Below are 24,022 nucleotides of genomic sequence, written 5' to 3' on the forward strand. Positions count from 1 at the left end.
AGAAAGACCTTCAGATCAATCTTTGAGAATGTCAAGGCTAAACATGTTATGGATGCATGATGTTTCGTATATTGGGCATTATTCTAAAAAAAATGGTGATGAATGAAAAAAATGACGAATGAGTAAAAATGAGAGAGTCTTATTGGTGAAAACCCTTTTAGGCACCATAAGGCGACAGTAAACTGAGAAAGAAATGAAAATGAGATAGGCATTGGCAAAAACCCATTGAGTGCCACTAGCTGAAGGAGGATTGTGATCTAGAGGGAGCATATTCAAGATTGGATCAATTTCAAGTTCAATAAATGGACAAAAGTTGATAATGATTAGTGTGGGTAGATCAGGTTGTTTAATTCAAAATGCATGTCATGATTGCTGAAATCGGCTACCACACCCAAATAAGTTTTATTCTGTCTTTTTTTTAAAAATGATGTCTATTGTTTTTCCCCTTTTCATTTTATTTTTCTATTTTTGATTTTTTTGGTATCTTTGTCATCAAACAAAAATTATTGTCATTTTTCTCGTGTCTTTGAGTTGAGTCTGTGTCAAAATAAGTGAGAAAAGATTTTAAAACTGGATACTAGCTTCTTCAATTGCACAAAGTAAGACAAAAAGCCAACACATGAAAGAGACATGATTGTGAGTCGAAATAAGGCATGCAAAAAAAATATTTTGTCAACAGACGAGTTTGGAAACTCATGGAAATACCAAGGTTTAAAGGGTTTATTTGAGGAGCATGGCAAAGCAAAGATACTCTGTTTGTTTCAGAATCTGAGTTTGGGTCAACGATGCAGCAAGTCGGTGACAAATGCTAATGGTTGAAAGGAAGATTAAATGTGATGAGGGAAAGAGTGATAGCCACGGAAGCTAAAGCCACAAATCTGCCACCATGTTTTTGAACTCACAAGTTTTCTTTGATGAAACAGGAAACATGTTACCTTCAAATTAAGGACTTCAGAGCATAAATATCAAGGGCTGCAATGCCTCATTTCCACAATCCAGGAAGCAATGTTCCTGCACAAGTTTGATAATCAAATTATGGTAAAATTCAACCCCTAGGAGACGCACTTTCTAACTTGAACCATCACTCCTAGAAGACGCACTTTCTGGTCGAGTAATTTCATTCAACCCCTAGGAGACCCACTTCCTAGTCTGAATAAGTAAGTTTTCATTTGTTAGGTGAAACACTTCCTAACTTGAACATTCACTCCTTGAAGACAAACCTTTTAGTAGAGTCACTCCCCGTGATTCTTATAAGACTTATCTTTTGGTCGAGTCATTCCCTTGATTCCTATAAGACGTACCTTTTAGCCGAGTCATCCCCTTGATTCCTATAAGACAAACCTTTTAGTCAATTCACTCCCCGTGATTCCTATAAGACGTACCTTTTAGTCGAGTCATCCCATTGATTTCTATAAGTTACCTTTTAGTCGAGTCATCCCTTTAATTCCTATAAGACGTACCTTTTAGTCGAGTTATCCCCTTGATTCCTATATGACAAAACTTTTAGTCGAGTCACACCCCATGATTCCTATAAGACGTACCTTTTAGTCGAGTCATTCCCATTGATTCCTATAAGATGAACCTTTTAGTCGAGTCACTCCCCGTGATTCCTATAAGACGTGCCTTTTAGTCGAGTCATCCCCTCGATTCCTTTAAGACAAACCTTTTAGTCAAGTCACTCCTCGTGATTCCTATAAGACGTAACTTTTAGTCGAGTCATCCCCTTGATTTCTATAAGACAAACCTTTCAGTCGAGTCACTCCCCGTGATTTCTATAAGACGTACCTTTTAGTTGAGTCATCCCCCTTGATTCCTATAAGATGAACCTTTTAGTAGAGTTACTCCCTTGATTCCTATAAGACGTACCTTTTAGTCGAGACATCCCATTGATTCCTATAAGACATACCTTTTAGTCTAGTCTTTCCCCTTGATTCCTATAAGACGTACCATTTAGTCGAGTCATCCCCTTGATTCCTATAAGATGAACTTTTTAGTCGAGTCACCCCCCCTGATTCCTTTAAGACGTACCTTTTAGTCGAGTCATCCCATTGATTTCTATAAGTTACCTTTTAGTCGAGTCATCTTTTTTATTCCTATAAGACGAACCTTTTAGTCGAGTCACTCCCCGTGATTCCTATAAGACGTATCTTTTAGTCGAGTCATCCCCTTGATTCCTATAAGACGAACCTTTTAGTTAAGTCACTTCCTTGATTCCTATAAGACGTACTTTTTAGTCGAGTCATCCCCTTGATTCCTATAAGACGTACCTTTTAGTCGAGTCATTCTCCTTAATTCTTATAAGACGTACCTTTTAGTTGAGTCATTTTCTAAGTACAAATTGGGGAAAATATTTTGTTCGTGTTTATTAAATTTTACTTTCTGCTTAGAACCCTCCTGAGGAATGGGAATTTATTTTATGTCCAGGACCTTCCTGAAGAATGGGATATTATTTTTCTGTTTCACATTTTATTTTGAGTTCAAGAATATATTTGAAAAATTTGAAAAAAAGAGTCCAGGAATCCGCCTGAAGAATATGGTGAAGAAAAAAGAAAGTCCAGGAGCCTGCCTGAAGAACAGGGTGAAGAAATTGTAAGTCCAGGAGCCCGCCTGAAGAATAGGGTGAAGAAAATGTAAGTCTAGGAGCCCGCCTGAAGAACAGGGTGAGGAAAAAAAGAAGTTCAGGAGCCCGCCTGAAGAACAGAGTGAAGAAATTGTAAGTCCAGGAGCCCGCCTGAAGAACAGGGTGAAGATGAAGTAAAAATTCAAGAGTATGCCCAAAGAACAAGGTGAAGGAATAACAAGTCAGGAACTCTTCTGAAGAATAGGGTGAAGATTTTTAAGTCCAAGATAGAAGAAAATCTGAAGAATAAATCAATTGTCAAGTTCCCCTCTAATGCCAAAAGACGAGGAGGAACATTTCGTGTATTAAGTTAAACTCAGAATAATGACTATCTCACCATTTGAGAAGTCATGAAGATTCAATTCAAGATTCAGAAGAGCAGCATAGATAGGATATTTTACTTGTATCATTTTAATGTAAAAGCAGAAAGTCGAAAATCGAAAACTCAAACGGAATATCACTCGACGTCTAACTCATTCTCTTACCATGTTACCTTTGAACTACATGTGACCTGATTCTCTTAAACCCGAGATATGTAGGCGGTCTAAATTAGGACTCGATCATATTTTTTATTTTATTTTATTTTATTTTACCTTTACTTTTAGAATAATCGGAGGGTTAAAAATCATCTCTTTGTCTACTTCTTTGTATGAAAACTCTTCGAGATTTCAAACAAAAAAGGGCAGAATGTAGATACGTGATTTTTGATCCTCCCTAAATTTTATCTTGTTTATCAATATTAAATATTTTATATTTATATATTTAATCATATATTATTTTGATTCTTATTTTTATTTTAATAAATTTTTAGTTAAAAAAAATAATTAAATAAAATTAACTTTGAGATATTTTCTTTTTATTTTTATTCTAATTTTAAAAAAAATTATTTCAAGATTAAAATTTTTCTCCTCCCTTATCTGATAATTTTAACTTCCCCCTCCCCCCAAAAAAGTATCTGTTCCCTCCAAATTTCCCCTATTTGAAGGACTCTTCATTCCAAAAAAGTTTGTAGAATCTATACTACACAGATCAGACAAAACACACAGGGAGAGAAAAAAGAATTACGTACTATTATTTTATGATAGTAAATTTTATGTGGTTAGAGGTTGTTATTATCCGTGTTTTGAGACTGTTAATATTTTGGATTGCTTCTTTCTTTTATGGACTCTACTATAAATTAAACTTAATGAAGAATATGTGTGTTTAGTATTTAATATAGCGTCCAAAATTTAGAATTGGTAAAATTTGATAGCCTAAGTTTAAATTAATGTTGAACACAAGCCTTTTTACAAGAGAAAGATAAGAGAGAGAGAGAGAGAGAACTAGATAGATAGTAAGGTGCCTTTCTTTGAAGAAAGTGAGGCGCCTTATATAGAAAGAAAAAGAATCTTGCACAGTAATACATGGGTCCCTGTGCACAGTGTTTCTACAGTGAATTTACTATTACAGCAGTGTTTTTAATAATGTTATTACAACAGTAGTTATTTAACATTTGGTCCCCACTTTAAGAACTCGGCGGCATTGGCTAATACTTCTTCTTCATTGAGCGTTTCAGGGGGCTGAGAATCTGTGATATCATCCGTGGCTGCCTCAGTGCTATTCATGGAAGTATCTGAAGATTGTTCGATGTTATGTAGCAGCTTGTTTTTAACTTCAGCCAAATATTCTTCAATCATTTGGAGTTTGTTGCCATCGTGAGCTGAAATTCGTCTGGAGACATAGTTGATGGATTTATCTTCAATAAGAACACTCATTTTAGGGTGTTGTGTATAGGCTGTGATTTTTTGGTTCATTTCCTCTATTTGATCATGTCCATAAGGTAGTTTAGTTGCAGGATCAATGCGTAAGAGTTTCTCCCAGAAATTACAATAGAAAGTACGGTAGATGGCGGGGATTTGTTGAGTATTATAGCCAATTTCGATCGACCATTTATGGATCCAGGGAATAGAAAATTCAATATAGAAATACATTTGGTCGATGGTATCCAATTTGCAGATGTGATCTGAATGATATAACTCCGTTAAAAATGGAGATGATTTTTTCCAGGAGGTGTAAAGGGAAAAATATTCAGGTGGTAAAATCTTTGCGGATGGTCCGTGCTGGGTCCACCAGTGAATAAACCAGTTTGGGACTGATTTTTCAAATACCTTGGAACATATTTTAACGAACCAAGTGTGTTTATGTTTATAGTTATTGTAATAAAAGACTTGAGAAAAAGCTTTGATGTAGTCCCAATAGGTAAAGTTGGCAATAGTTTGCCCTTGAGGTCCCATAGGAAGATTTCGAAGGGTCATGGAAGAAATGCCCCATTCTTCGATAGGGATCAATTTTTTAATAATTATTTTGGAGTAGCCGTGGACGCCTGGAGTAGATTCTCCTAAAGGGCTGTGCTCGAATGTCGCACTGGCAGTATTGACAAGAATTTGTTCGTAATAGGTTCTGGTTTTGTAAGATTCTCCTGTAAAATAAACATTTGCTGTTAGGTAGTCTTTCAATATCCTCCAAGCTTCGTCGGAGTTTTCAGTCGGAGGAATATGCCGATTTTCCAGATAAACAATAACTTCTCTAGCTTCGAGTTTTTCATAGGATAGTTTATTTTCAGAGTTTTCTGTCACAATTGAAGCAAACGAATCTGCAGCTTTTCCCTTTTCAGCCAAATATGATTTTATTTGCTGAAATAACGGATGTGTTTCGGGAATATCATCCAGATTAATATTCGGAGTTTGAATTTGAGAGGAGGATGCCTCATCTTGAGATATTCTTGAATTAATCAGAGTTTTATTTCCTTGTTGTAGGACAGGGAAATTAGAATTTGGTGTGCTATGTGCAGAATTTCTGGCTGTACTTCTTTGATGAAAATATGCTGGATTGGTTCGTCCGCCATACTGCGAATATGCAGGATTTTGGTGTCGGCCACGACCACGTCCTCTGGCTGTCTGCCAGGGAGGATCTGTCATGCTGCAATTAATGATCAGAAGTATCAATATCATACCAGTCACTAATTTCTTCAGAGTTTGGAGGATGAGCATACCACCAGAATTCGCTGTGAATAAAGTTATACCACCAGGCGTCATCTTGAATAAGTTTAGAAATTAAAAGTTCTAAGATGTGTTTTTGAATATCAGGGGGTAAGGGGATAGTTTTGAGAATGGTAATCAATGTTTTTTCAGAGAAAAAGGTAGTATAAATTGTCATGTTAAATATTCTCTTGATAGAAAATCAGGTAGGGAATTTTCATTACCCTTTTTATACTGTATTTCAAAGTCAAAAGGGGCTAGTTGAGCTTGCCATCTGGCAAATATTAACTTAGAAGCGTCATGTTTAAAATCCTTATCAAACATGAATTTAACAGATTGAGCATCCGTTCGGACGATGAATTTCTGATTATATAAATCATCTTGGAATTTTAATACACATTTAACAATAGTAAGCATTTCATGGGCTATAGTAGCATATTTCTTTTGGCTATCTGTCCATTTACCGGAATAAAAACGGATTAAGCATTCTGTTTTTGTATGGGGATTAACTTGCTTAAGTATTCCACCATACCCGATATTGGAGGCGTCGGTTTCAACAATTTTTTGCCAATTAGGATTAGCAAGAGAAATACAGGGAAGAGATTGAACACGAGCTTTAATCACCTTTACTAATTCAGTGTGGGCCGGAGTCCACGGAGTTTTCTAATCCTTTTTCAATCTGTCATACAGAGGAGCCAAGTCTCTAGACAAGTTTTTATAAAAAGGAGAAATATAATTGAGACTACCAAGGAATCTTTGAAGTTGTTTTTTATCTGTAATTTCATCGGGGAATTTTGTAGCGAATTCTAAGACTCGTTGGATTGGTTCAATAGAACCTTGGCAAATATTATGACCTAAGAATCTAATATTAGTCTGGAATAAACTCATTTTTGGCTTGGAGATAACTAAGCCATTTTGAATGATTACTTGTTTAAATATATGCAGATGTTTAAAATGATTATCAAGCGTTTTGGAGAACACTAGAATATCATCAATATATACAACAATGAAGTCCATGTATGGATTAAAAATATCATTCATAATTTTCTGAAATTCAGAAGGGGCGTTTTTTAAACCGAAAGGCATAACGTTCCATTCATATTGTCCAAATGGAACATTAAATGCGGTTTTGTAAGTATGAGTTTTATCAATTTGAATTTGCCAATATCCTGATTTTAGATCAAATTTGGAAAATATGTTGGCGTCATAAAGTCGGGAAAGTAAATCCTTTTTATTTGGAATGGGATAGCGAATCCATTTTAAAACTTTGTTAAGAGGTTTATAATTGATGACTAACCGAGGTGTACCTCTTTCCTTTTCGGCAGCATTATTAACATAGAAGGCGGTACAAGACCAAGGGGATTTTGAGGGTTTAATGAGACCCTTTTGTAGGAGATGATCAATCTCTCTTTTGCAGAATTCAACTAATTCTGCATTCATCTGACAGGGTCGAGATTTTGTTGGAATTCTTTCTTCAGTGAAGCCGTCCTCATAAGGAAGCGAAACAATATGCCGTTTTCGACTCCAGAAAGCGTTGGGATGGTCAGCACAAATATCATTCATCAACTGAGAAGAAACAGTCTTTAATTTTTCTTGTATTTTAACAGATTTTATAATTTCAGGGGTAGTAATACTCATTACTTCTAATTGTAAAAAATTAAGTTGCTTTTGCTTTATATTAATAAGAGCGTTAATATCTCGAGTTACGGGCTGAGTAACAAAAGAATAAGAGATAGGCTGATTTTTATAAGTAGCTCTAAATCCCTTTTCGTCAATATGAGTGTAGGGATATATAGCATTTATAAACGGGGTTCCTAAAATAATAGGAGGATAAATCTGATTTTTTACTAAAAAGAAAAAGTGAGGAATGCATGACTTATCTCGACAAATATGGGTATGAGGAAGTTTATAATTAATGTCAAGAGAGTGACCAGTTGCAGACTTAACTAGGTGAGTAGTTTTTTCAAAGTACTTTGTAGGGATCAATCCTTCTTGAATACAACTAACGTCTGCCCCGCTGTCAATCATGGCGACATTAGTGATAAAGAATTCCTTATTTACTAAAATGGTACAATTAATATACCATTTATGCGCAGTAACGATTTGCAACATTCCTAGAAAGGAATCATTATGCAGAGTTTCAATATTAACCGTTTGACTAGGATCGGTTTCTGCAAAATGCTTTTCATTTGGCTCTTTTGGCCTGTGACCTGAAGAAGGTAAAGAATAATCTGTTTCTTCAAGTTTCGAAATGCGATGATCAGTAATTAGCTGATTTTGTTTTAAAGAAATGATTTCCCGTTTTAGTTTTTCAACTTCGAGTTTTAAATCGTTAAAAGTGGTATCTCTACCAGGAATTTTGCTTAAAGCTAATCTTCGATGAACTTCATCCAAGGAGTATGCCATAGGCTGAGTTTCAAAATTGTCTCGTGTTGAAACGGTAGAACTAGAAGCAGAAGAAGACGATTTTTGAGTAGCTAAATGCAGAATTTTGTCACGAAGCTTTTCGTCCGTGACTTCCTTTAACAATTCAAGAATATTTTCAGTAGTGATGGTTTTCATATCTAAGCCAATATCTTCAAATTGAGCTTGAAGTTTGTACATTACTTCAGCACAATTGCAGTCATGATTATCACAATCAACACATTTATCAGTCTTTTCGAGATGATCATCAGAGTCAGGAAGTTGAAAATCATTCTCAGAAGTGGAGTCTGAACCGGAGTCAGAATCAGAAGTGTATAATAAATTATAGACTTGATTCTGAATGTCATCAGAAAGATTCAGAGTTTTTAATCTTTGTAATTTGCAATTTGGAGAAATATGACCGTATTGATTGCACTTGTAGCATTTAATTTTTGCTAAGTCGCGTTTTGAACGGTTTTTAGCAAATCGGGTAGATTTTCGGAAGGATTTACGAGTTTCTCGCTGTTCCTTATCACGTCGTTGAGGACGTTTAGATTGATATTTGGAAGATTTGTAGGTTTTTCGGATTAATGGTTTTTCCATGCCAAATTGTTCGCAGAAATCACCCAGTTGAGCTTTTTCTCGAAGTTTATCAACTTTGATCTGTCTAGCCAGTTTTAACTCGTTGCAAAGGGCTAACCCTTCTTGAGTACAGGCTACGATCAATTGACCATAAGTTTTGTCAGCGTAGGGGATTTCGCCATAAGATCCGCGAAGAGTTTTGCGAACACGTTCAGCAAAAAGGGGAGGAAGACCATCAATGAATTTTGCTTTCCAGTGTTCGTATCTGCTTTCGGGTAAATCCATAACCCGGCTAAGAAAGGTATCTTTATACCAACGAAATTCGCCAAGATGGCGGCATTTCAAACCATTAAGAAGAGTGCGAATATTTTCATGATGGTTAGTGAATCTTCCGCCGAAGTGTTCAATAATAGTCAGCATGAGGGTATAAACGGCATCAGACCGTCCTGCCGCAAGAGTGCGACCAAGATTATCTTTGCCTTCCTTTTCATTGGTGGCATCAAAAATGGCGGCGCGTTTAGTGTCATCTAGGAAATTATCCCACCAGCCACGGAGTTGGCCAGTGAACCCAGCAACAATCATTTTACAGATTGTTTGGTCAGTTTTTGCGTTCCGATCAGTGGCTTTTGTAGCTAGACAAATTGTAGCATACATGGACATACGATGAATTAAAATAGAGATTTGGCGAATTGAAAGACCATCAATATTCCATTCGTAAATAGCGTCGCCGCTATACGAAGTGTTTGTTTGATTCCAATCCCTTTCTTCGATCAGAACATCTTGAGGAGTGGGACGAGGATAATAAGCGGTAGACATACGGGGAATGTCAGCAAATTTCTTTCCGGATTGTGGTTTCATTAGCCCTCGGAGCTTATAAAGCTCGGAAGAGAGGATCTCGTCGGGACGATCGGAAGATGCGAGATGATCCGCAAAATTTGACTCAATTGTTTGAATATTATCTTCAGACATAGTCAAAGGCTGGATATTGAGTCCAGAGAATTTTTTATCTAAAAGAGTTTCTAGTTGGTCAAGGGGCGAGGCCTTAGTGAATCCCTCTATTTCTAGAGGTCGTTGGATACAGGGTTTGGACAGGATGATTCCTTCGCCTGTCGCAGAAGTTTGGGAGGTGGAAGCCGTATTGGAAGAGTTTGTTTGGGTACTGAGTTTATTAACTAATGAAATGAGGTCGTCGAGTTTAGTATCTAGAGAGGAGATATGTTCACCCAAAACCTTTACATATAGACTTAAATAATTATTTTGAGAAAAAAGATTATTTATCTCAGAAACCGTTATTTTTCCAATATCGTCTTTGATAAATTTTTGAAAAGCCGAGAAAGTCATACCCGTGTTATTGGGTAAGATAAATGAAGATTGCGGAGGATAATGAGCTTGAGTAGTAGTGCCATCAGGATGTTGGTAGGATCGTTCAAGAAGATTAATGTAAGAGGGTAGAGATGCAGACATAAACCAAGGAACGAAAAAGATAATTTGATTATGCAGGGCACACATTTCATAAAATTCTTCAGAAATATTTCGTAGTTCATCGCTAGAAAATGTTTCAAAGAACCAAGTTCTAAAAGTTAACCATTTTTTATTAAAGAATTCTTGTTGAATTATTATTATTACTATTTACTATTACTATTACTATTACTATTATTATTGCTATTACTATTACTATTATTATTACCTTAAATAAAAATCTTAATTTTATTGTTTCCTTGGTAAAATTTTGAACTTTTGACATAGTGGAAATTATTGTTATGAGGTGTTGAAGGGTTAAATAGTCAATTGGGTCTTTGCTAAATTCTTGTTTTTACCAAATATTTAAAGAAAAGTAAGATTTTTACTATTTTTTCACTATGGTTTATTATATCTTGATTTGTTTTAAAACACCTTTCTTAATTAAGTTGTTGCTGCAGAATGTTGAATCTTAATTCTAGCTTTGTTCTTGAGTGATTGAGTTTTGAGAATTATTTAACTATCATTTTGTAGTTTTGGAAAAGTGTTAAAGCAAAAACCAAATGAGGAATAAAAATGGATAATAATAAAATTGGCTCGAGTTATAAATAGTGAGTCAATACTTTTAACGCTAGATAATTTTAGGCACATTTAAAATATTCACCTCATTTGAGAATGCGGCATACGCATTTTTCTAAGACATTTAAAATTCAAGGATGCAATAATGCATCTTGAAAAATCTTTTCTAAAATTAACTTTCACTGATTTCTTTAATATAAGATAATAGATCAATTTTGAGTATAATAAAAATGAGCAATTTTAGGTCTTAGCATAATTTATTAAAATAGTTTAAGTCAAGATGAGTCAATAAAAGCGATCGTGCTAGGACCACGGGACTCAAGGGGTGCTTCACACCTTCTCCTCGATCAATAGAATTCCTTACCCAGTCTTCTGTTTACGCAGACCAACAAAGAGTCATTTCCTTTTGATTAGGGATTTAATAAGATGACTTGAAACACCATAACTCAATTCCAAGTGGCGACTCTGTAATTAAAATTAATCCCTATTCAATATCGTCACTTTAATTGGAAAAACCCTTCGACCTCGATACCCTCAAGCGAAAAAGGGTGTGACAAATTCTAGTATAAAAAGAGTTTCATTAGCATGCGACCTTTGCTAAATATTATTCTTATGTGTTTGGTATGATGGAAAATGTTTTCTGAATTTTTTTTCCTTATTTAGTTGTAATATAATTTTGAGAAAATATTTTTCAATGGAACTCATTTTCCTCCATTTGAATGAAAATGACTTCCCTCATGGGCCTAGGGAAGTCATTTTCTAGAAAATATTGAGATGTGACTTATGAGAATTTGAAACCAAAATAAACCACAATATGAATAAAGTGATAAAAATAGATCACCTATTTAATAAGTTATAAAAATAAGCTAAACGTAATAATTTATTATATTTTATACCATTTTTTAACGGTTTGATAGCGGATGTGTACAGTAAAAAAGTTTTAGTAAAACGTAGTAATAATTTATTACGTTTTACAAAATTTTTTTATAAAACTTTTTTACAATTTTTTCTGTAAAACATAATAATTTATTACGTTTACATGATTTGACACAAAGAAGTGATATGATAGTACACTAAGTTTTTTTATTCAAAAATATAAATTAAAACTTTTTATTACAATTTATAAACTCTAACTTTTTATTATGTTTCGTATCAATTTTTTTTAAAAGAGTTATTGCTTCGTTTTGTAAATCAAGTACCACCTAGTCACTCTTTTTTAACTTTTTCTTTCATAAATCGTATTAAGAAATTACTTTTTAATAATAAAAAATAAAAAATAAGTAATTATAAATTTATTTTATTAATACGTACTAAAAAATTACATTGTTTTTTAAATTTGGTCAGATGAATGTATAATTGTTGATGTCACATTTCATACAAACTGATCGAATGATTAAAAATGTGTAGTTAAATATTATGTTTTAGAAAATATATTATATTTTTAATTAGAGGGCCACACACTCATGTAAAGTTAAAATTTAGGTAGAAAAAAATATATTTTCTGTTCACCAACCAAACACAATAAAATATTTTTGAAAAATATTTTTCCGCAACCAAATATAAGAAAATAAATAAAACGTCAACTTATTTTGTATGAAAATATTTTTTAGGAAAACATTTTCCATCATACCAAATACACCTTTAATCTCTAGTAGTACATATTTTTCCAATAACATTTTTACCCACGAACCAAACAACGAAAAATATTGTTAAAAAAAGATTTGTAAAAAATATTTTCTTTGGAAAATGACTTCCGCCGGGCCAAACACTTTCTATATCCACTATTTTTTAATTTTTTTTTTTAAATATCATTGTGTTTGAACTATAAAATTAAGTTGAAGATAAGCAGTGTGTACGTAGTTGAGAATCTATTATTGATATGAGATTCAAGTTAAAACACCAACTTTCTCACTATGTTGCCCATAATATGAAATTGCTCGAATACGAGGTGTTTTTTTTTTTTGTCTGAATAATTATAGTTTACTGCTTTATTTATTTATTTATTTTCGATGTTGGATATTTTACTATTGTCCCTTATAAATTACTCCAACATGATTTAACATTGGTTTCCCTTCCATTTGTGTGGGTGCTTCTTTGGTCCCAACATAAAGGCCCCCATTTTTTCCCTTTATGATAATAAATTACTAAGTAAGCAGTAAATAAAACTTACTCTTAATAGGGATGAACTACTAGGAAGAAATTTAGACATGCATTTTCCTCTGAAGTCTAAAACATGCTCTTTGAATTCTAGTTAAAAATTTATTCATATTTAGTAGTTATATCAAATTATAATAATTACTTATAGATAGATGATTTAATGCAGAGACAATACATATTAGTTTACTATGATTGGGTGAGAAAGGTATATATGAGTATACATATAATTAACTTGATGTGAATTGTGAAATCAGTTTTATTTTCAGACAATTTTATTAATATTTAAAGGTTAAAAATGGTGGATATATTGAAATGGAGCTACATTGATTTCTGATTCCAACACTGGCTCTCTGAGATTGTAGTTATGAGAACGTCCATCAATTACTCGATGGTCACCAATTTACGGCAGAACGTCCATCAATTACTCGATGGTCACCAATTTACGGCAGACACGAAGTTCACTCTATCATTAGTCAAGAATATGAAGACAAGAAGAATGTTTTCATTTTTTTAATTTAGTGTAGACATTGGTGCAAATAAAATTTGTTTTCGCCGATGAAACATCAAAAGCGATGAAGAGATAAAAACTTGTTTTCTCCTTTTCCTTTCTTTTTACAAATTGCACACATTATCAAAATTTTCAAAAGAAAAGAATTATTTTCATAGAAATGTTGCTTTTGGAGGACACATGGGGTCGATGTTCTGTAATTAAACATTTGTTTTAAGTCTCAAATTATTCTATGTTGTTAAATAGAATATTTCATAATTAGGTTGTAGGCCATTATTAGGTCACGGAGATTTATATGATTACATTAGTTCTTTTTGACCCACAAAGTGATTATTTAGTGTATGTGGGCCAAAGATAAGATTGATTTAAAATCAAATTATTAGTGCCTTCTTTTTTTCCTTTTGTGATCTCTTCTATACGATATTTTTTCTCCTCCTCTAAACTTTATTTAGAGCTATGCTTAGTCTTTTTTCTTAAATTAAAAAAATAGGGAAAATGGGTGAGGGAATATAAAACAGGGAATCAAACCCCCATCAATTAGATGATAATTCAAGTGTTCAGGTCAATCAACTAAGCTACTAAAGTTCCCATTTTTAATGTATTTGTTTTTAAAATTGGGACAGAAAAATGGAAATACAAGATAAAAAATTAAAATATTTTTAATAAAATTTTAGAACCAACTGATTTCCTACATGTTTAGTCCAACTTCATAACTAGGAAGATAATTTGTAACCTTGTAGGGTCCATTGACTCACATGCCTAAAGTTCTTTTTGGGGCATTTTATTTTCTGTCTTGGAAGTTAAGACAATTCCCATCAAATCATCCACCATTAACCTTCTATGTCCAACATCAAACAAAGATTATTGGGCATATCAATTTGTAATTTGTATATGCATGTTCGTACTAGCTAATCTTTCATAGGACTAGAAATCAACTTTCTTTTGCTAATTTAAGATTGAAGCATCTTCAATTTATTAAATCCCTCCTTGATTTATTCAAACTGATCAAGTCATTCACTCCAATATTAGGTGATTTAGAATAATATCTCTCTATGCACAATAACCTCTATTTGTTTCTTTGGTTGGGGACAAAGTGAATTTTGCCACACACTCAGCAAGCTTTAGGATGTTTCTTGTGAACTTAGACGTCTACTAGACAAGTCAAAAAATAAGCAATTCTGTAAATGTAAATTTTCTTTATCCTTTAGTTGTCATGTACCAATATCTACATTCAAAATTCTAAATAAAGATCAATGCACCATTTTATGTAAAGGTGTTCAAAGTACTAGAGTCAAGCACTACCTTGATGTGAATTCAGAAATAAATTCTTTGTTTTTTTAAAATTTTTATATATTTCAGAATTACGTGAGAAGTACTCCTACTAAGTTTTCATAGTGGTTTAAAATATTTTGTAAAATTTCAAAAATTTATAAGCTTAAGGTTATTCATCCACCATTAACCTTTTGTGTTCAACATCAAGCCAAGATTATTGGGCATGCACTAGCTAGTCTTTCTCATGGGACTAGCAATCAACTTTATTTTGTTAATTTAAGATTGGAGTATCTTCAATTTAATAAATTCCCTCCTTGATTTGTTCAAATTCAAGTCATTCATTCCAATATTAGGTGATCTAGAATAATACCTATATGTACAATAACCTCTATCTGTTTCTTTGGCTAGGGACAAAGAGAATTTCATCACATATTCCTCAAGACTTAGGACAAGTCTTGTGAACTTAGACGACCACTGGATAAGTCAAAGAATAAGTAATTCCATAGATGTAAAATTTCTGTGTCATTTAGTTGTCACATCACAATTCTAGATCTGAATAAAGATCAAAGCAAATTGTAAGATGTAAACTGCATAATGTATTAATATTATACCCTTCATCCAATTTTTGCAAAGGTGTTCAAAGTGCGAGGATCAAAACACTTTATTTAGTTTTGATGTGAATTTAGAAATAAACACATTAAGGTAGTATCGTAATTTAATATATTTAAGGAATTTTAAAAATATTCGAATCAAAGAAAAAATTATTGATTCCCAGACAATAATAATGTCGTAGAGTATATTGGTATTAATTAAAATTTCTTGTATTTAAAGTTTCAAGATTCCCTATGGAGATATATAGATCTGCCGTCTTAAAAGACAATTGTGCATGAACTCAACAACAATATATTTTGTTGTTATATTGGAGATATACAAAAGAAAAAGTATAAAGTAATTGGCATGGTCATATATAAAACATCCAGACGGATGCATAGACAAATTAGTCGATCCCACGTTGGGACATTGTGGTTTGAATGATTTAGGAAGAACAAGTGTCTATTTGTTAGGTTACAATGACAAGATAGTGCACATGACATATACAATACACTATTATCCAATCTTTCTTTCTTGTAGATCTAGATCTCTTTCTTATATAGCCATTGTTCTGTGGTCAGTGACCATTCTTTGTTTCTTTAAACAAAAGTTGCAAATATAATTAACGGAAACAAAAATTAAAAGAACCGTTGCCTCGCGATGTAGCTATCACAGGCACAAATAGTAAATGATTCAAAATTTTCACTAAGTAGGTGTTTGAATATGTGATTGCATCTCGTAATTTGAAATTAGAATATAAAATTAGCGCTTGGACATGTGATTTTATCTTATGATTTGAAACTAAGAGGAAATCCCAAATTCTTCAAAAACCTTGACTTGAAAATTCCATATCACGATTTCACTTTTTTCAAATGCAAAATTAACTCACAAGTTTATATTTTGTAAGGAAATTCCCATCATTTTAAAATTTGCAAAGATTCAGGTTCGATGTGAAGAGATTATACGTACCATGTGAAAGAATTATATTAAAGGATAACTAGTTACTATTATTATTAACTAGTGAAACTTTATAAAATTATGTATCACAAAAGTTTGAAAAGTAATCGCAAAGATTTATTTATAAACAGAACATGGAGATATGTATTTTATTAATATAGTGTTATAGCATATTACGAATTCCTATTTATGAATTATAGGTTGCTCATTTGATAACATTATATAAGAATGGGGAATATTTAATATTTTTCACAACTTGTAGAGTTTTTATTGTCTATGAGAAAATATATAACTTAAAAAATCCAAATTGCATGCCGTCCAAACAAAATTTCAACATCATCTCAAATTATTTCATGTGATGATTTCACATCGTTTGGTCAAATGGGCCTTGAGAAAATGAAAATTCAGAATATTAAAAGGAAAAATTATAGAAACTAACATGCGTAAGACTATAATTATAATAAATAGCAACATTTTTTCAAAATTACAACTTATAGCAAAAGTAACAATATTTTAAAGTAACAATATTTTACCCACTTCATAGTAATATAAGAATATGTATTTTTCAGTTGTGCATATGTATTTATGAGTAATACATATAATTTGGATATGTATTTATATAGCAACATTTTACTTAAATACAAATACAATTTGCTATTTTTCGTAATTATGAAACTGTTGCTACACAAGTTATAATTAAGGCTAGAGAGTTGTTATTTCTGAAATTTTTCCATATTAAAAGTACATAAATAAATAAGTTAAAAGAATTCAATATCTACTGGACATATATAAAATAATTTTAATCGTCTAGCCTTCGTAACTTTCGCCATCCAAACCCCTTCGTTCTCACTTGACCCCGTCCCTTGACAGGGTCAACTTAATTAGATTTGCAGTTGACATTTTAAAATATTTTCATAATAAAACTTATTCTTTTTTCTTTATGCATTTTGTATCGAGATATATTAATTCGACTAATCAAGAGTCTCACTATAGAATTTTTTTTTTTTTTAACCAACTGGTTGAGATAAAAGGCACATTCTTAAAAGAAATTGCTTTTTCACGTCTCAATTTGAAATCTTTGAAATCTAAAATACAACATGCTTGTAAGTTGTAACTTCATAAAGTGTATGAGTTAATAATTTTTGCAGTTCTTCCGTTATTGATAAATTTTATTATAGATTCATGTAATATTTCATTAGGTATATTTGACCTTCATTTATTTGATATATCCACTTTTGATTCATTTGTGTATGAACAATCACAATTTTTCAGAATAATTAATCGTTTTTCTATTTTATTATTCATTTATTGCGTTAAATGTGTTTCATTACCCATATTTGAAGGTAATATACTTTAAAAACTATCAAAATAACAAAATCCCCTACATAAAGGGTCTAAAAACACACATTTCAAGTAACTAAAGGCTAAATGCATAGACTCATACACTATAAGAATCAAAATCATCATTTATCAATAATTGAGGGACCAAAAATATAATTCCCTCTAAAATGTATAATTAATAAAAAAATTCAGCATTTTAAAAATATAAGATGTTTGAATAGGAATATGAAAATTACAAAACAAAAAAGCGTGTAAAGAAATATGAAGATCCATAATTGAGAGACTGGTCACCCTTTCTTCATCTTACCACCCACTTCCACTGTAATTAATAGCGAGTAAGACCCACGCGCCATGACTGATAATTAACCGTCTCTACTTGTCCCACTGGAGCCATCAGACCTGAATGAATACAAATGACAATCAATCTCCCAACAAAGAGCTCCTACAACGATGCAGTAAGAAAAAAAAATCTCTTTACATCAGAAACTTTCACTAATTTCACTGTCGAGAACTTTGTAGACTCTACAAATCTATATGAGGATGCAATTCCACCGAGCCCAGAGAAACATTATGACTATACAACCCTTTACGATACTTAGTTATAATCACATGTTTGAAAGGAAGTTTAATCAACATATTTGTGAACAAAGCAAATAGATCTATAGAGAATGGAAGAAAACCTATACCTAATATATCAGGAGTTTAAGTTCTATACCGTCAAATTCAACAATAAAGCCGAAGGTAAGCATTACAAGATGGCCCCTGGATCCTAATTGAATCTTTTCTCATGGTCTGTAGTTAGGAGCCTAATTTTGTGCCAAGTGAATCAAAGATCCAAACAACAATCATTTGGCTCAGATTACCTCAACTCTCAATTGAGTTTTATGACAAAGTGATTCTTGAGAAAATAGGGAAAAAAGTCGAAAGATTTGTCAAAATTGATTCTTGCACATTTTTAACCCTTTGAGGAAGATATTCTAGAATATATGGTCAGATCCTTTTGGAAACACTAGTTAAAACCTTTGTAATTATCGGTCAACGCAAGCAACCAACTTGTTTGAAAGAGACAACATTCTTTGTAAGAATTGTGGATGCCTAGAGCATACTCCTATGAATTGACCCTTAGAAATCCCTCTAAATCCCACTAAAACAGATGAAAAATTGACCACTCCAACACCACTAGATGGGGGTACAAGAATGAAAGACAGTCTCATTCAATAAAAGAAAAAAGAAGACCAACATTGTCTAGAATTAAATGACCAGATCAAGAGTAATCTGACTCAGAATATCAAGGTAAAGATGTTTGACGCTCAATCAGGTAAGTTTATCAAAACTCATAATTTTAATTACAAGCCTCCAACCAGTGCTCCGACCAGGAACACCAGTTATAAATGAAAGAGCCTGGAGAAGATTACCCCTTCGATTATGGGCTAACCCAATTTGAACAACAAGCTTCCACACAAAGTCCTAAAGGAGAAGGACCAAACAGGAAAAGAACTTTAAAATTTGGGCCACTCAACACCGAAGGCCTAAAAAACTACAATTTGGGCAAAGTCTCACTTGTGCCTATTAGTTATTTTCTATCTACTCCCTTGGATCTCAATAAGGTATCTTTCTTAAGAAAGTCAAAAGAGAAATATTCTTATAATCAAGATACTTCCCCCCAAAAATTAACTCTAGCTTTTCTGAACAACTATCCTTGAGACTCCATCTCTTAATCTTCCTCTTACACTTCTTTAACAACTTCACTTGTCAATCAACTCAGTGATGTTGTTACTGAGAGAGAACAAAAAACTTTCACTACCTCCAAGAGATTACTCCCTCCGTTTAAGAAAGAATGACCTACTTTCCTTTTTGGTCTATTTTAAAATGAATGACCTCTTTCCTTTTATGAAATTACTTTAATTTCAACTTTCCGCATGACATGTTTAGGACCACAAGATTAAAGGACATTTGACACAACTTTAGTTTAAGTCCACAAAATTTAAAAATCTTCTTTATTTTCATAAACTTTGTGCCAAGTCAAAGTTGACTATTTTTTTTTAAAACAAAGGGAGTATTTATCTTTATCTCTAGCAGTCATGATGTCATTCAAACTAAATATGTTCTTCTCTCTTCTAGTATTTCAAACAATATCCATACCACTTACTAATTTTAAAGCTCAAGAAAATGATCATGTCACTTTTAATGACTCTCCTAAATGCCAACCCCCACCTACCTCTCAGAACCTCTCTCCCTAAATCACCAGACTTTCTCATGGTTGGAGACGATCTTGGTGAGAGAAACAGTTCCACTTTAATTGGAGGTGATAGGGAAACAAATAATCTCAATAATCTAGAATCCCCAGTACCTTGCATAGCTCATCATGAAGGGGTGAACTGAGAATTGAAAAGCTTTGGACAGAATATATGGATGACAAAATTGATGGCAATCGTCAGTCAAATATCTCAAAAGAGCTTAACACTAGAGATATTATCAAAAGAGGTTAAACAAATCAACTTGTCCCTTTCATTGTTTTCTTCAATGATTCCAAGGATATTCAAGACTAGCCCCATGTCTATGCAACTTCAAGAAGATCCCCCTATCCGAGACTCTTTCATTTCCCTAAAACTGAACCCAAAAATATTAGAGGGAGAAAAATAATGACAACACTAAAAGAGAACAACAAAGAAATGGAAACGATTCTAGCCTCCCTCAAAATCCCAAGAATAAATATAATAACATTAGAAAATCACTTGTTTCAAAGTTTGAGGATATGGTAAGAGAAGCGGAGATTATCCTCCTACCTCAAGAAATCTCCGATCCAGTCTAGATATCACCTTTCCAACTCTCACAAGGTTCAAATTCTTCAGTCCAAGGATGAATTTTTTATCGAAATGAAGGAAGGGAATGCCCCCCACTGTATTAACACCTCCTCTAGGGAAAGGCAAGGGAATAATGAGGGATATACCCTCTAAAATAATCTAGTTAACAATAAATTTTGTCATATAAAATGGTAGAGAGGCGAACGGTGTTGAATTCAAACGATATTGTAAGTTCATTATAGACATCCACAGCCTGATATCCTTGCCTTTATTGAAACTAGAATGAGTTATTATAAACTTATTTCGGAGGAATTGGCTTCACTAATAAAATCCAATATTTTGCTAATGGCAATACTGGGTGACTGGAAATTATGTACAGTGACGACAACCTTAACATCATTTACATTTCCATCTCCTCCCAAGCAATCCATGTCTATTTAAACAAATAGCATTCCCTTCTCTTGGTTCTTCCGTGCAATATATTTTAGTAATAATTTTACTGATTGAGAACTCCTTTAGGACCAAATTATAGACTTTGCTAACACCATTAAGGACTTTACCAATAACTCTTTCTTAATATGGGTTTCTTTATTGAAATCCTTAAGGGTTCTGAAAAGTTTGGTAGCAATAGTATAAATAACTCTAAAGCTTCTTCCTTTTGGGATTGCATTAGCTTGAGTGGTTTAATACACCTACGCTTCAGGGGTAGTAGTTACACATAGGCAAATAAGAGGTACAGGCTTATACACTTTCTCATATTGGAAAGACTTGATAAGATATCTTTCAAATGACACCTGGATCAAGTTATTCCTAGAAGCCTTTATTTTCTACCTTCCAAAAACACTCTGACCACCACCCCCTCTCCTAGTTTCTTCAAAATCCTTTAGGATAAAGACTATATGGTGCACCTATCCTTGTTTTGCTAGTATATCAAGGACCCTTTTGATCATAATCCTAACCTATCAAATCCCATCTCTCACTTTAAGACTTAAAAAAATTTAGAACAAGGAAACCTTTGGGAATATCTTCTATAAAAAGAAGAAACTCTTTACAAGATTGTTTAGAATTAAAGGTCTTTTAATTATGCCTATAACACCTTTTTCCATGATCTTGAAAACACCCTAACTTGAAGCTTCAGTGGGATCCTTAAATATGAGAATGCTTTTTAGAAATTAGAATCCAGGATCAAGTGGCTTACTAATGGGGACACTAATACGAGCTTCTTCATACCTCCATTCTCAATAGAAGAAGAAGAAATAGGTTTAACTTCCCAAAAGTGACTCAAGCAACTAGATTTGCACTTAGGAGGATATCATGAAAAACATCCTTGGCTTTAACAATGAGTTTCTTACTTTTGAACAATATTCTTCCTCTTTATTACCAGACTAACCCCTCCACCAATAACTTTATCAAAATTGAGAATCATCTAGCCGACCGAAAAATTTGATGAAATATATGAAATTTATGATTTTGTGTTATTTGACTATTCTGCCTCCTCCCCGTAGTTGCATTATGGTATTTCTCGGGTGTGAGAGTGATTGACATGATTTTTGATGCATTTTGGTATCATTTATGCAATATTGTGGTTTTTGATGGCTTTAAGAGTCTTATTTTGGACTTATATGGATATCTTTTGATCCGTGCGAGGGATGGCCGAACGGACTATGCCACCAGCTCTGGAATATTGATTTTAAGCTAGGTATACCTTGGGTTTGGGTCCTGGTGCACCCGAGCTCATTTCAACCTATTGGTCGGAAGGTTGAAAAATTGGAAAGTTGGGTGTGAGAACCACTTTTGATCGAAACGACATCGTATGAAAAATATGACTTTGCCAGAAGATCCGTAATATAGATTTTAGTGTGTTAGCATATTTGGTATGATTTTATGGATTTTAAATCTCATTTCTACCCTCGGTTTGGAAAATTGTGATTTTGAGTATCGAAAGTCAATTTTGTGAAAATAATTTTTTCTGAAAAAATCTGGTAGCGTCATCGCGTCTGGAACATCGAATTTAGTGTGGTTTCATAGTTCATTTACATAAATCCTACTTTGAACGAATCCCGGGCACCCCGTCGAAGTCTATTTGGACTTAGAAAAAAAAAGGACTGCACAGTTATTGCAGAAAAATCTGCAATATATAGCAGATTTCTTTCACCCCTTTTGGCCCATTTTGCTCATTTTTTTCATCTTGCATCTTGAGAGTTAAACCCTAAATATTTTGAAATCTTAAAAGTAAAGTTTGTGGGAGCTCAGGAAGCTAGATTAACATCTATTTCTTGATTATATTATGGAATTAAGGTAAGAATTTACCCTTTTCTTAGTAATTTTTTCATTAATTTCTCAAAAATTCCAAAATCTTAGGGCATGATTTTAAACCCAAATTTCACTCATTATCATTTGAATAATACTTTTATCTTATAATTACTAGTTTTTCATCAATTTAGCCTTCAAAACAACTCTGATTCTGGATTTTAACTCGAATTTTAAATATTTTACCCGGTAAAACTCAAAATAGTTTTTCTTCGATTTGAACCTTGTATTTGACTCGATTTAACTTGGGTTTTCAGATGTAGATTCTTAAAAAAATGGGAAACATGTTTTTGAAGTAAAGTTCTGATTTTGCCCTTCTTTTTTGGCATTTTGGGGTTCCATTTTGACCCCGAACTAAAATTAGTCAATATGGGTGTCGTTGGTTTTATTTTGATGCGTAGATTTCATATTTGACATTTCTAGTGAAGTTCGGAATTATTCGTAAAAGGTAGGGTTGCGGGTTCAAGTGTAGCGGATCGGTTACGGTTTTCGAGGTAGGTTACGGCTTAACTCTTCAAATTGAGATGGTAGTAAATGATGGTACAAAATGTATGTTAAAGGTGGAAACTAATCATGAAAGATGACTATCTATATGTTGTGCCCATGTGGGGGCCTATATGTGATGTAATTGTTAAAATTGAAATATTATGTGATATGTTTTACCGTGTGGGGTCCTATGTGATATTGATAGCCTTGAATACATACGAATAATTGTATTGTATTATTTAATGTAGTACCATTGGTGTATTGTGATTATATTCATACTTTGTTGGCATATGAGACATGTGGAAATTCATGGATGAAACGAAAATACCGAGTGGATATTGGCTCATGTGATTGTGGAAATGTATCATTGTGGTTGGTTGTGGAAATATATCATGTGGTTGGTTGTGGAAATACTTATTGTGATTGGTTGTGATCTTTGAATCTTCATATCATACTCATTCATGAAACATTGGTACAACCGTGGCAATATCTGAGAAACACTGGCAATACCCTTTTAAAAATATTGTAACACCTTATAAAACCCTTTCCAACGGATGTGTCGGAAAGGATATATGATATATGTGGATTATATATGGATTGATAAACCCCTCATGAGTCCTACGTCGGGAAGCTTTAGCTCCGTAGGTGTATACGGAGATTGTACAATGATCCCGGAGGTTATGTGACAACCTCGTGCATCATCATCATCATTATCATCATATACATTTCACTTAATTTATTGTGTTTATGTTGTGTTGTATTGCCTTATTGACTTGTCATCTATGTGTTTGTCTTACTTTTCTTTACTTATATTCGATGATCATGTATCTACATGTTCTCTCTTATTCTACTATATGCGACACAATGTATACTTGTGTTTCGTATCTTGGTATGTTTTTGGTAATATATGTGAGATATATTAGAACTGTTAGTGCAA

General features: G+C 33.1%; 1 protein-coding gene and 1 long non-coding RNA gene across 4 annotated transcripts; both read right to left on the bottom strand.

Annotated features, from left to right (window-relative positions):
• Positions 1-6,300: 6,300 nt before the first annotated feature.
• LOC124887062 lies at positions 6,301-9,591 on the bottom strand. The gene is made up of 4 exons (XM_047396237.1): positions 9,353-9,591; positions 8,367-9,193; positions 7,818-7,958; positions 6,301-7,151 (listed from the first exon to the last, which is right to left on the bottom strand). The coding sequence occupies exons 1-4, from the start codon at positions 9,589-9,591 to the stop codon at positions 6,301-6,303; spliced, it is 2,058 nt and encodes a 685-aa protein (XP_047252193.1).
• Positions 9,592-17,610: 8,019 nt separating this feature from the next.
• Positions 17,611-21,008, bottom strand: LOC124887319. Of its 3 annotated transcripts, none has more exons than XR_007044787.1 (2): positions 20,272-21,008; positions 17,611-17,884 (listed from the first exon to the last, which is right to left on the bottom strand). It is a non-coding gene; the product is annotated as an uncharacterized LOC124887319 (long non-coding RNA). The 3 variants fall into 3 exon arrangements; XR_007044788.1 differs by lacking the exon at positions 20,272-21,008 and adding an exon at positions 18,201-18,894; XR_007044789.1 differs by lacking the exon at positions 20,272-21,008 and adding an exon at positions 18,172-18,894.
• Positions 21,009-24,022: the final 3,014 nt, after the last annotated feature.

This window comes from Capsicum annuum, chromosome 9, assembly GCF_002878395.1.
Source record: "Capsicum annuum cultivar UCD-10X-F1 chromosome 9, UCD10Xv1.1, whole genome shotgun sequence".
NCBI classification, from domain to species: Eukaryota; Viridiplantae; Streptophyta; class Magnoliopsida; order Solanales; family Solanaceae; genus Capsicum; species Capsicum annuum.

Bases quoted from the DNA above. Each gene is read 5' to 3' on its own strand.
- LOC124887062 (XM_047396237.1), bottom strand. From the start codon at position 9,591: ATGTCTGAAGATAATATTCAAACAATTGAGTCAAATTTTGCGGATCAT. The intron at 9,194-9,352 runs CGGCGACGCTAT...AATGATTGTTGC, and splicing joins CAAACAAACACTTCGTATAG to TGGGTTCACTGGCCAACTCC. The intron at 7,959-8,366 runs ATTCTGACTCCG...ACGATTTAAAAC, and splicing joins TAATTTATTATACACTTCTG to TCGAAGTTGAAAAACTAAAA.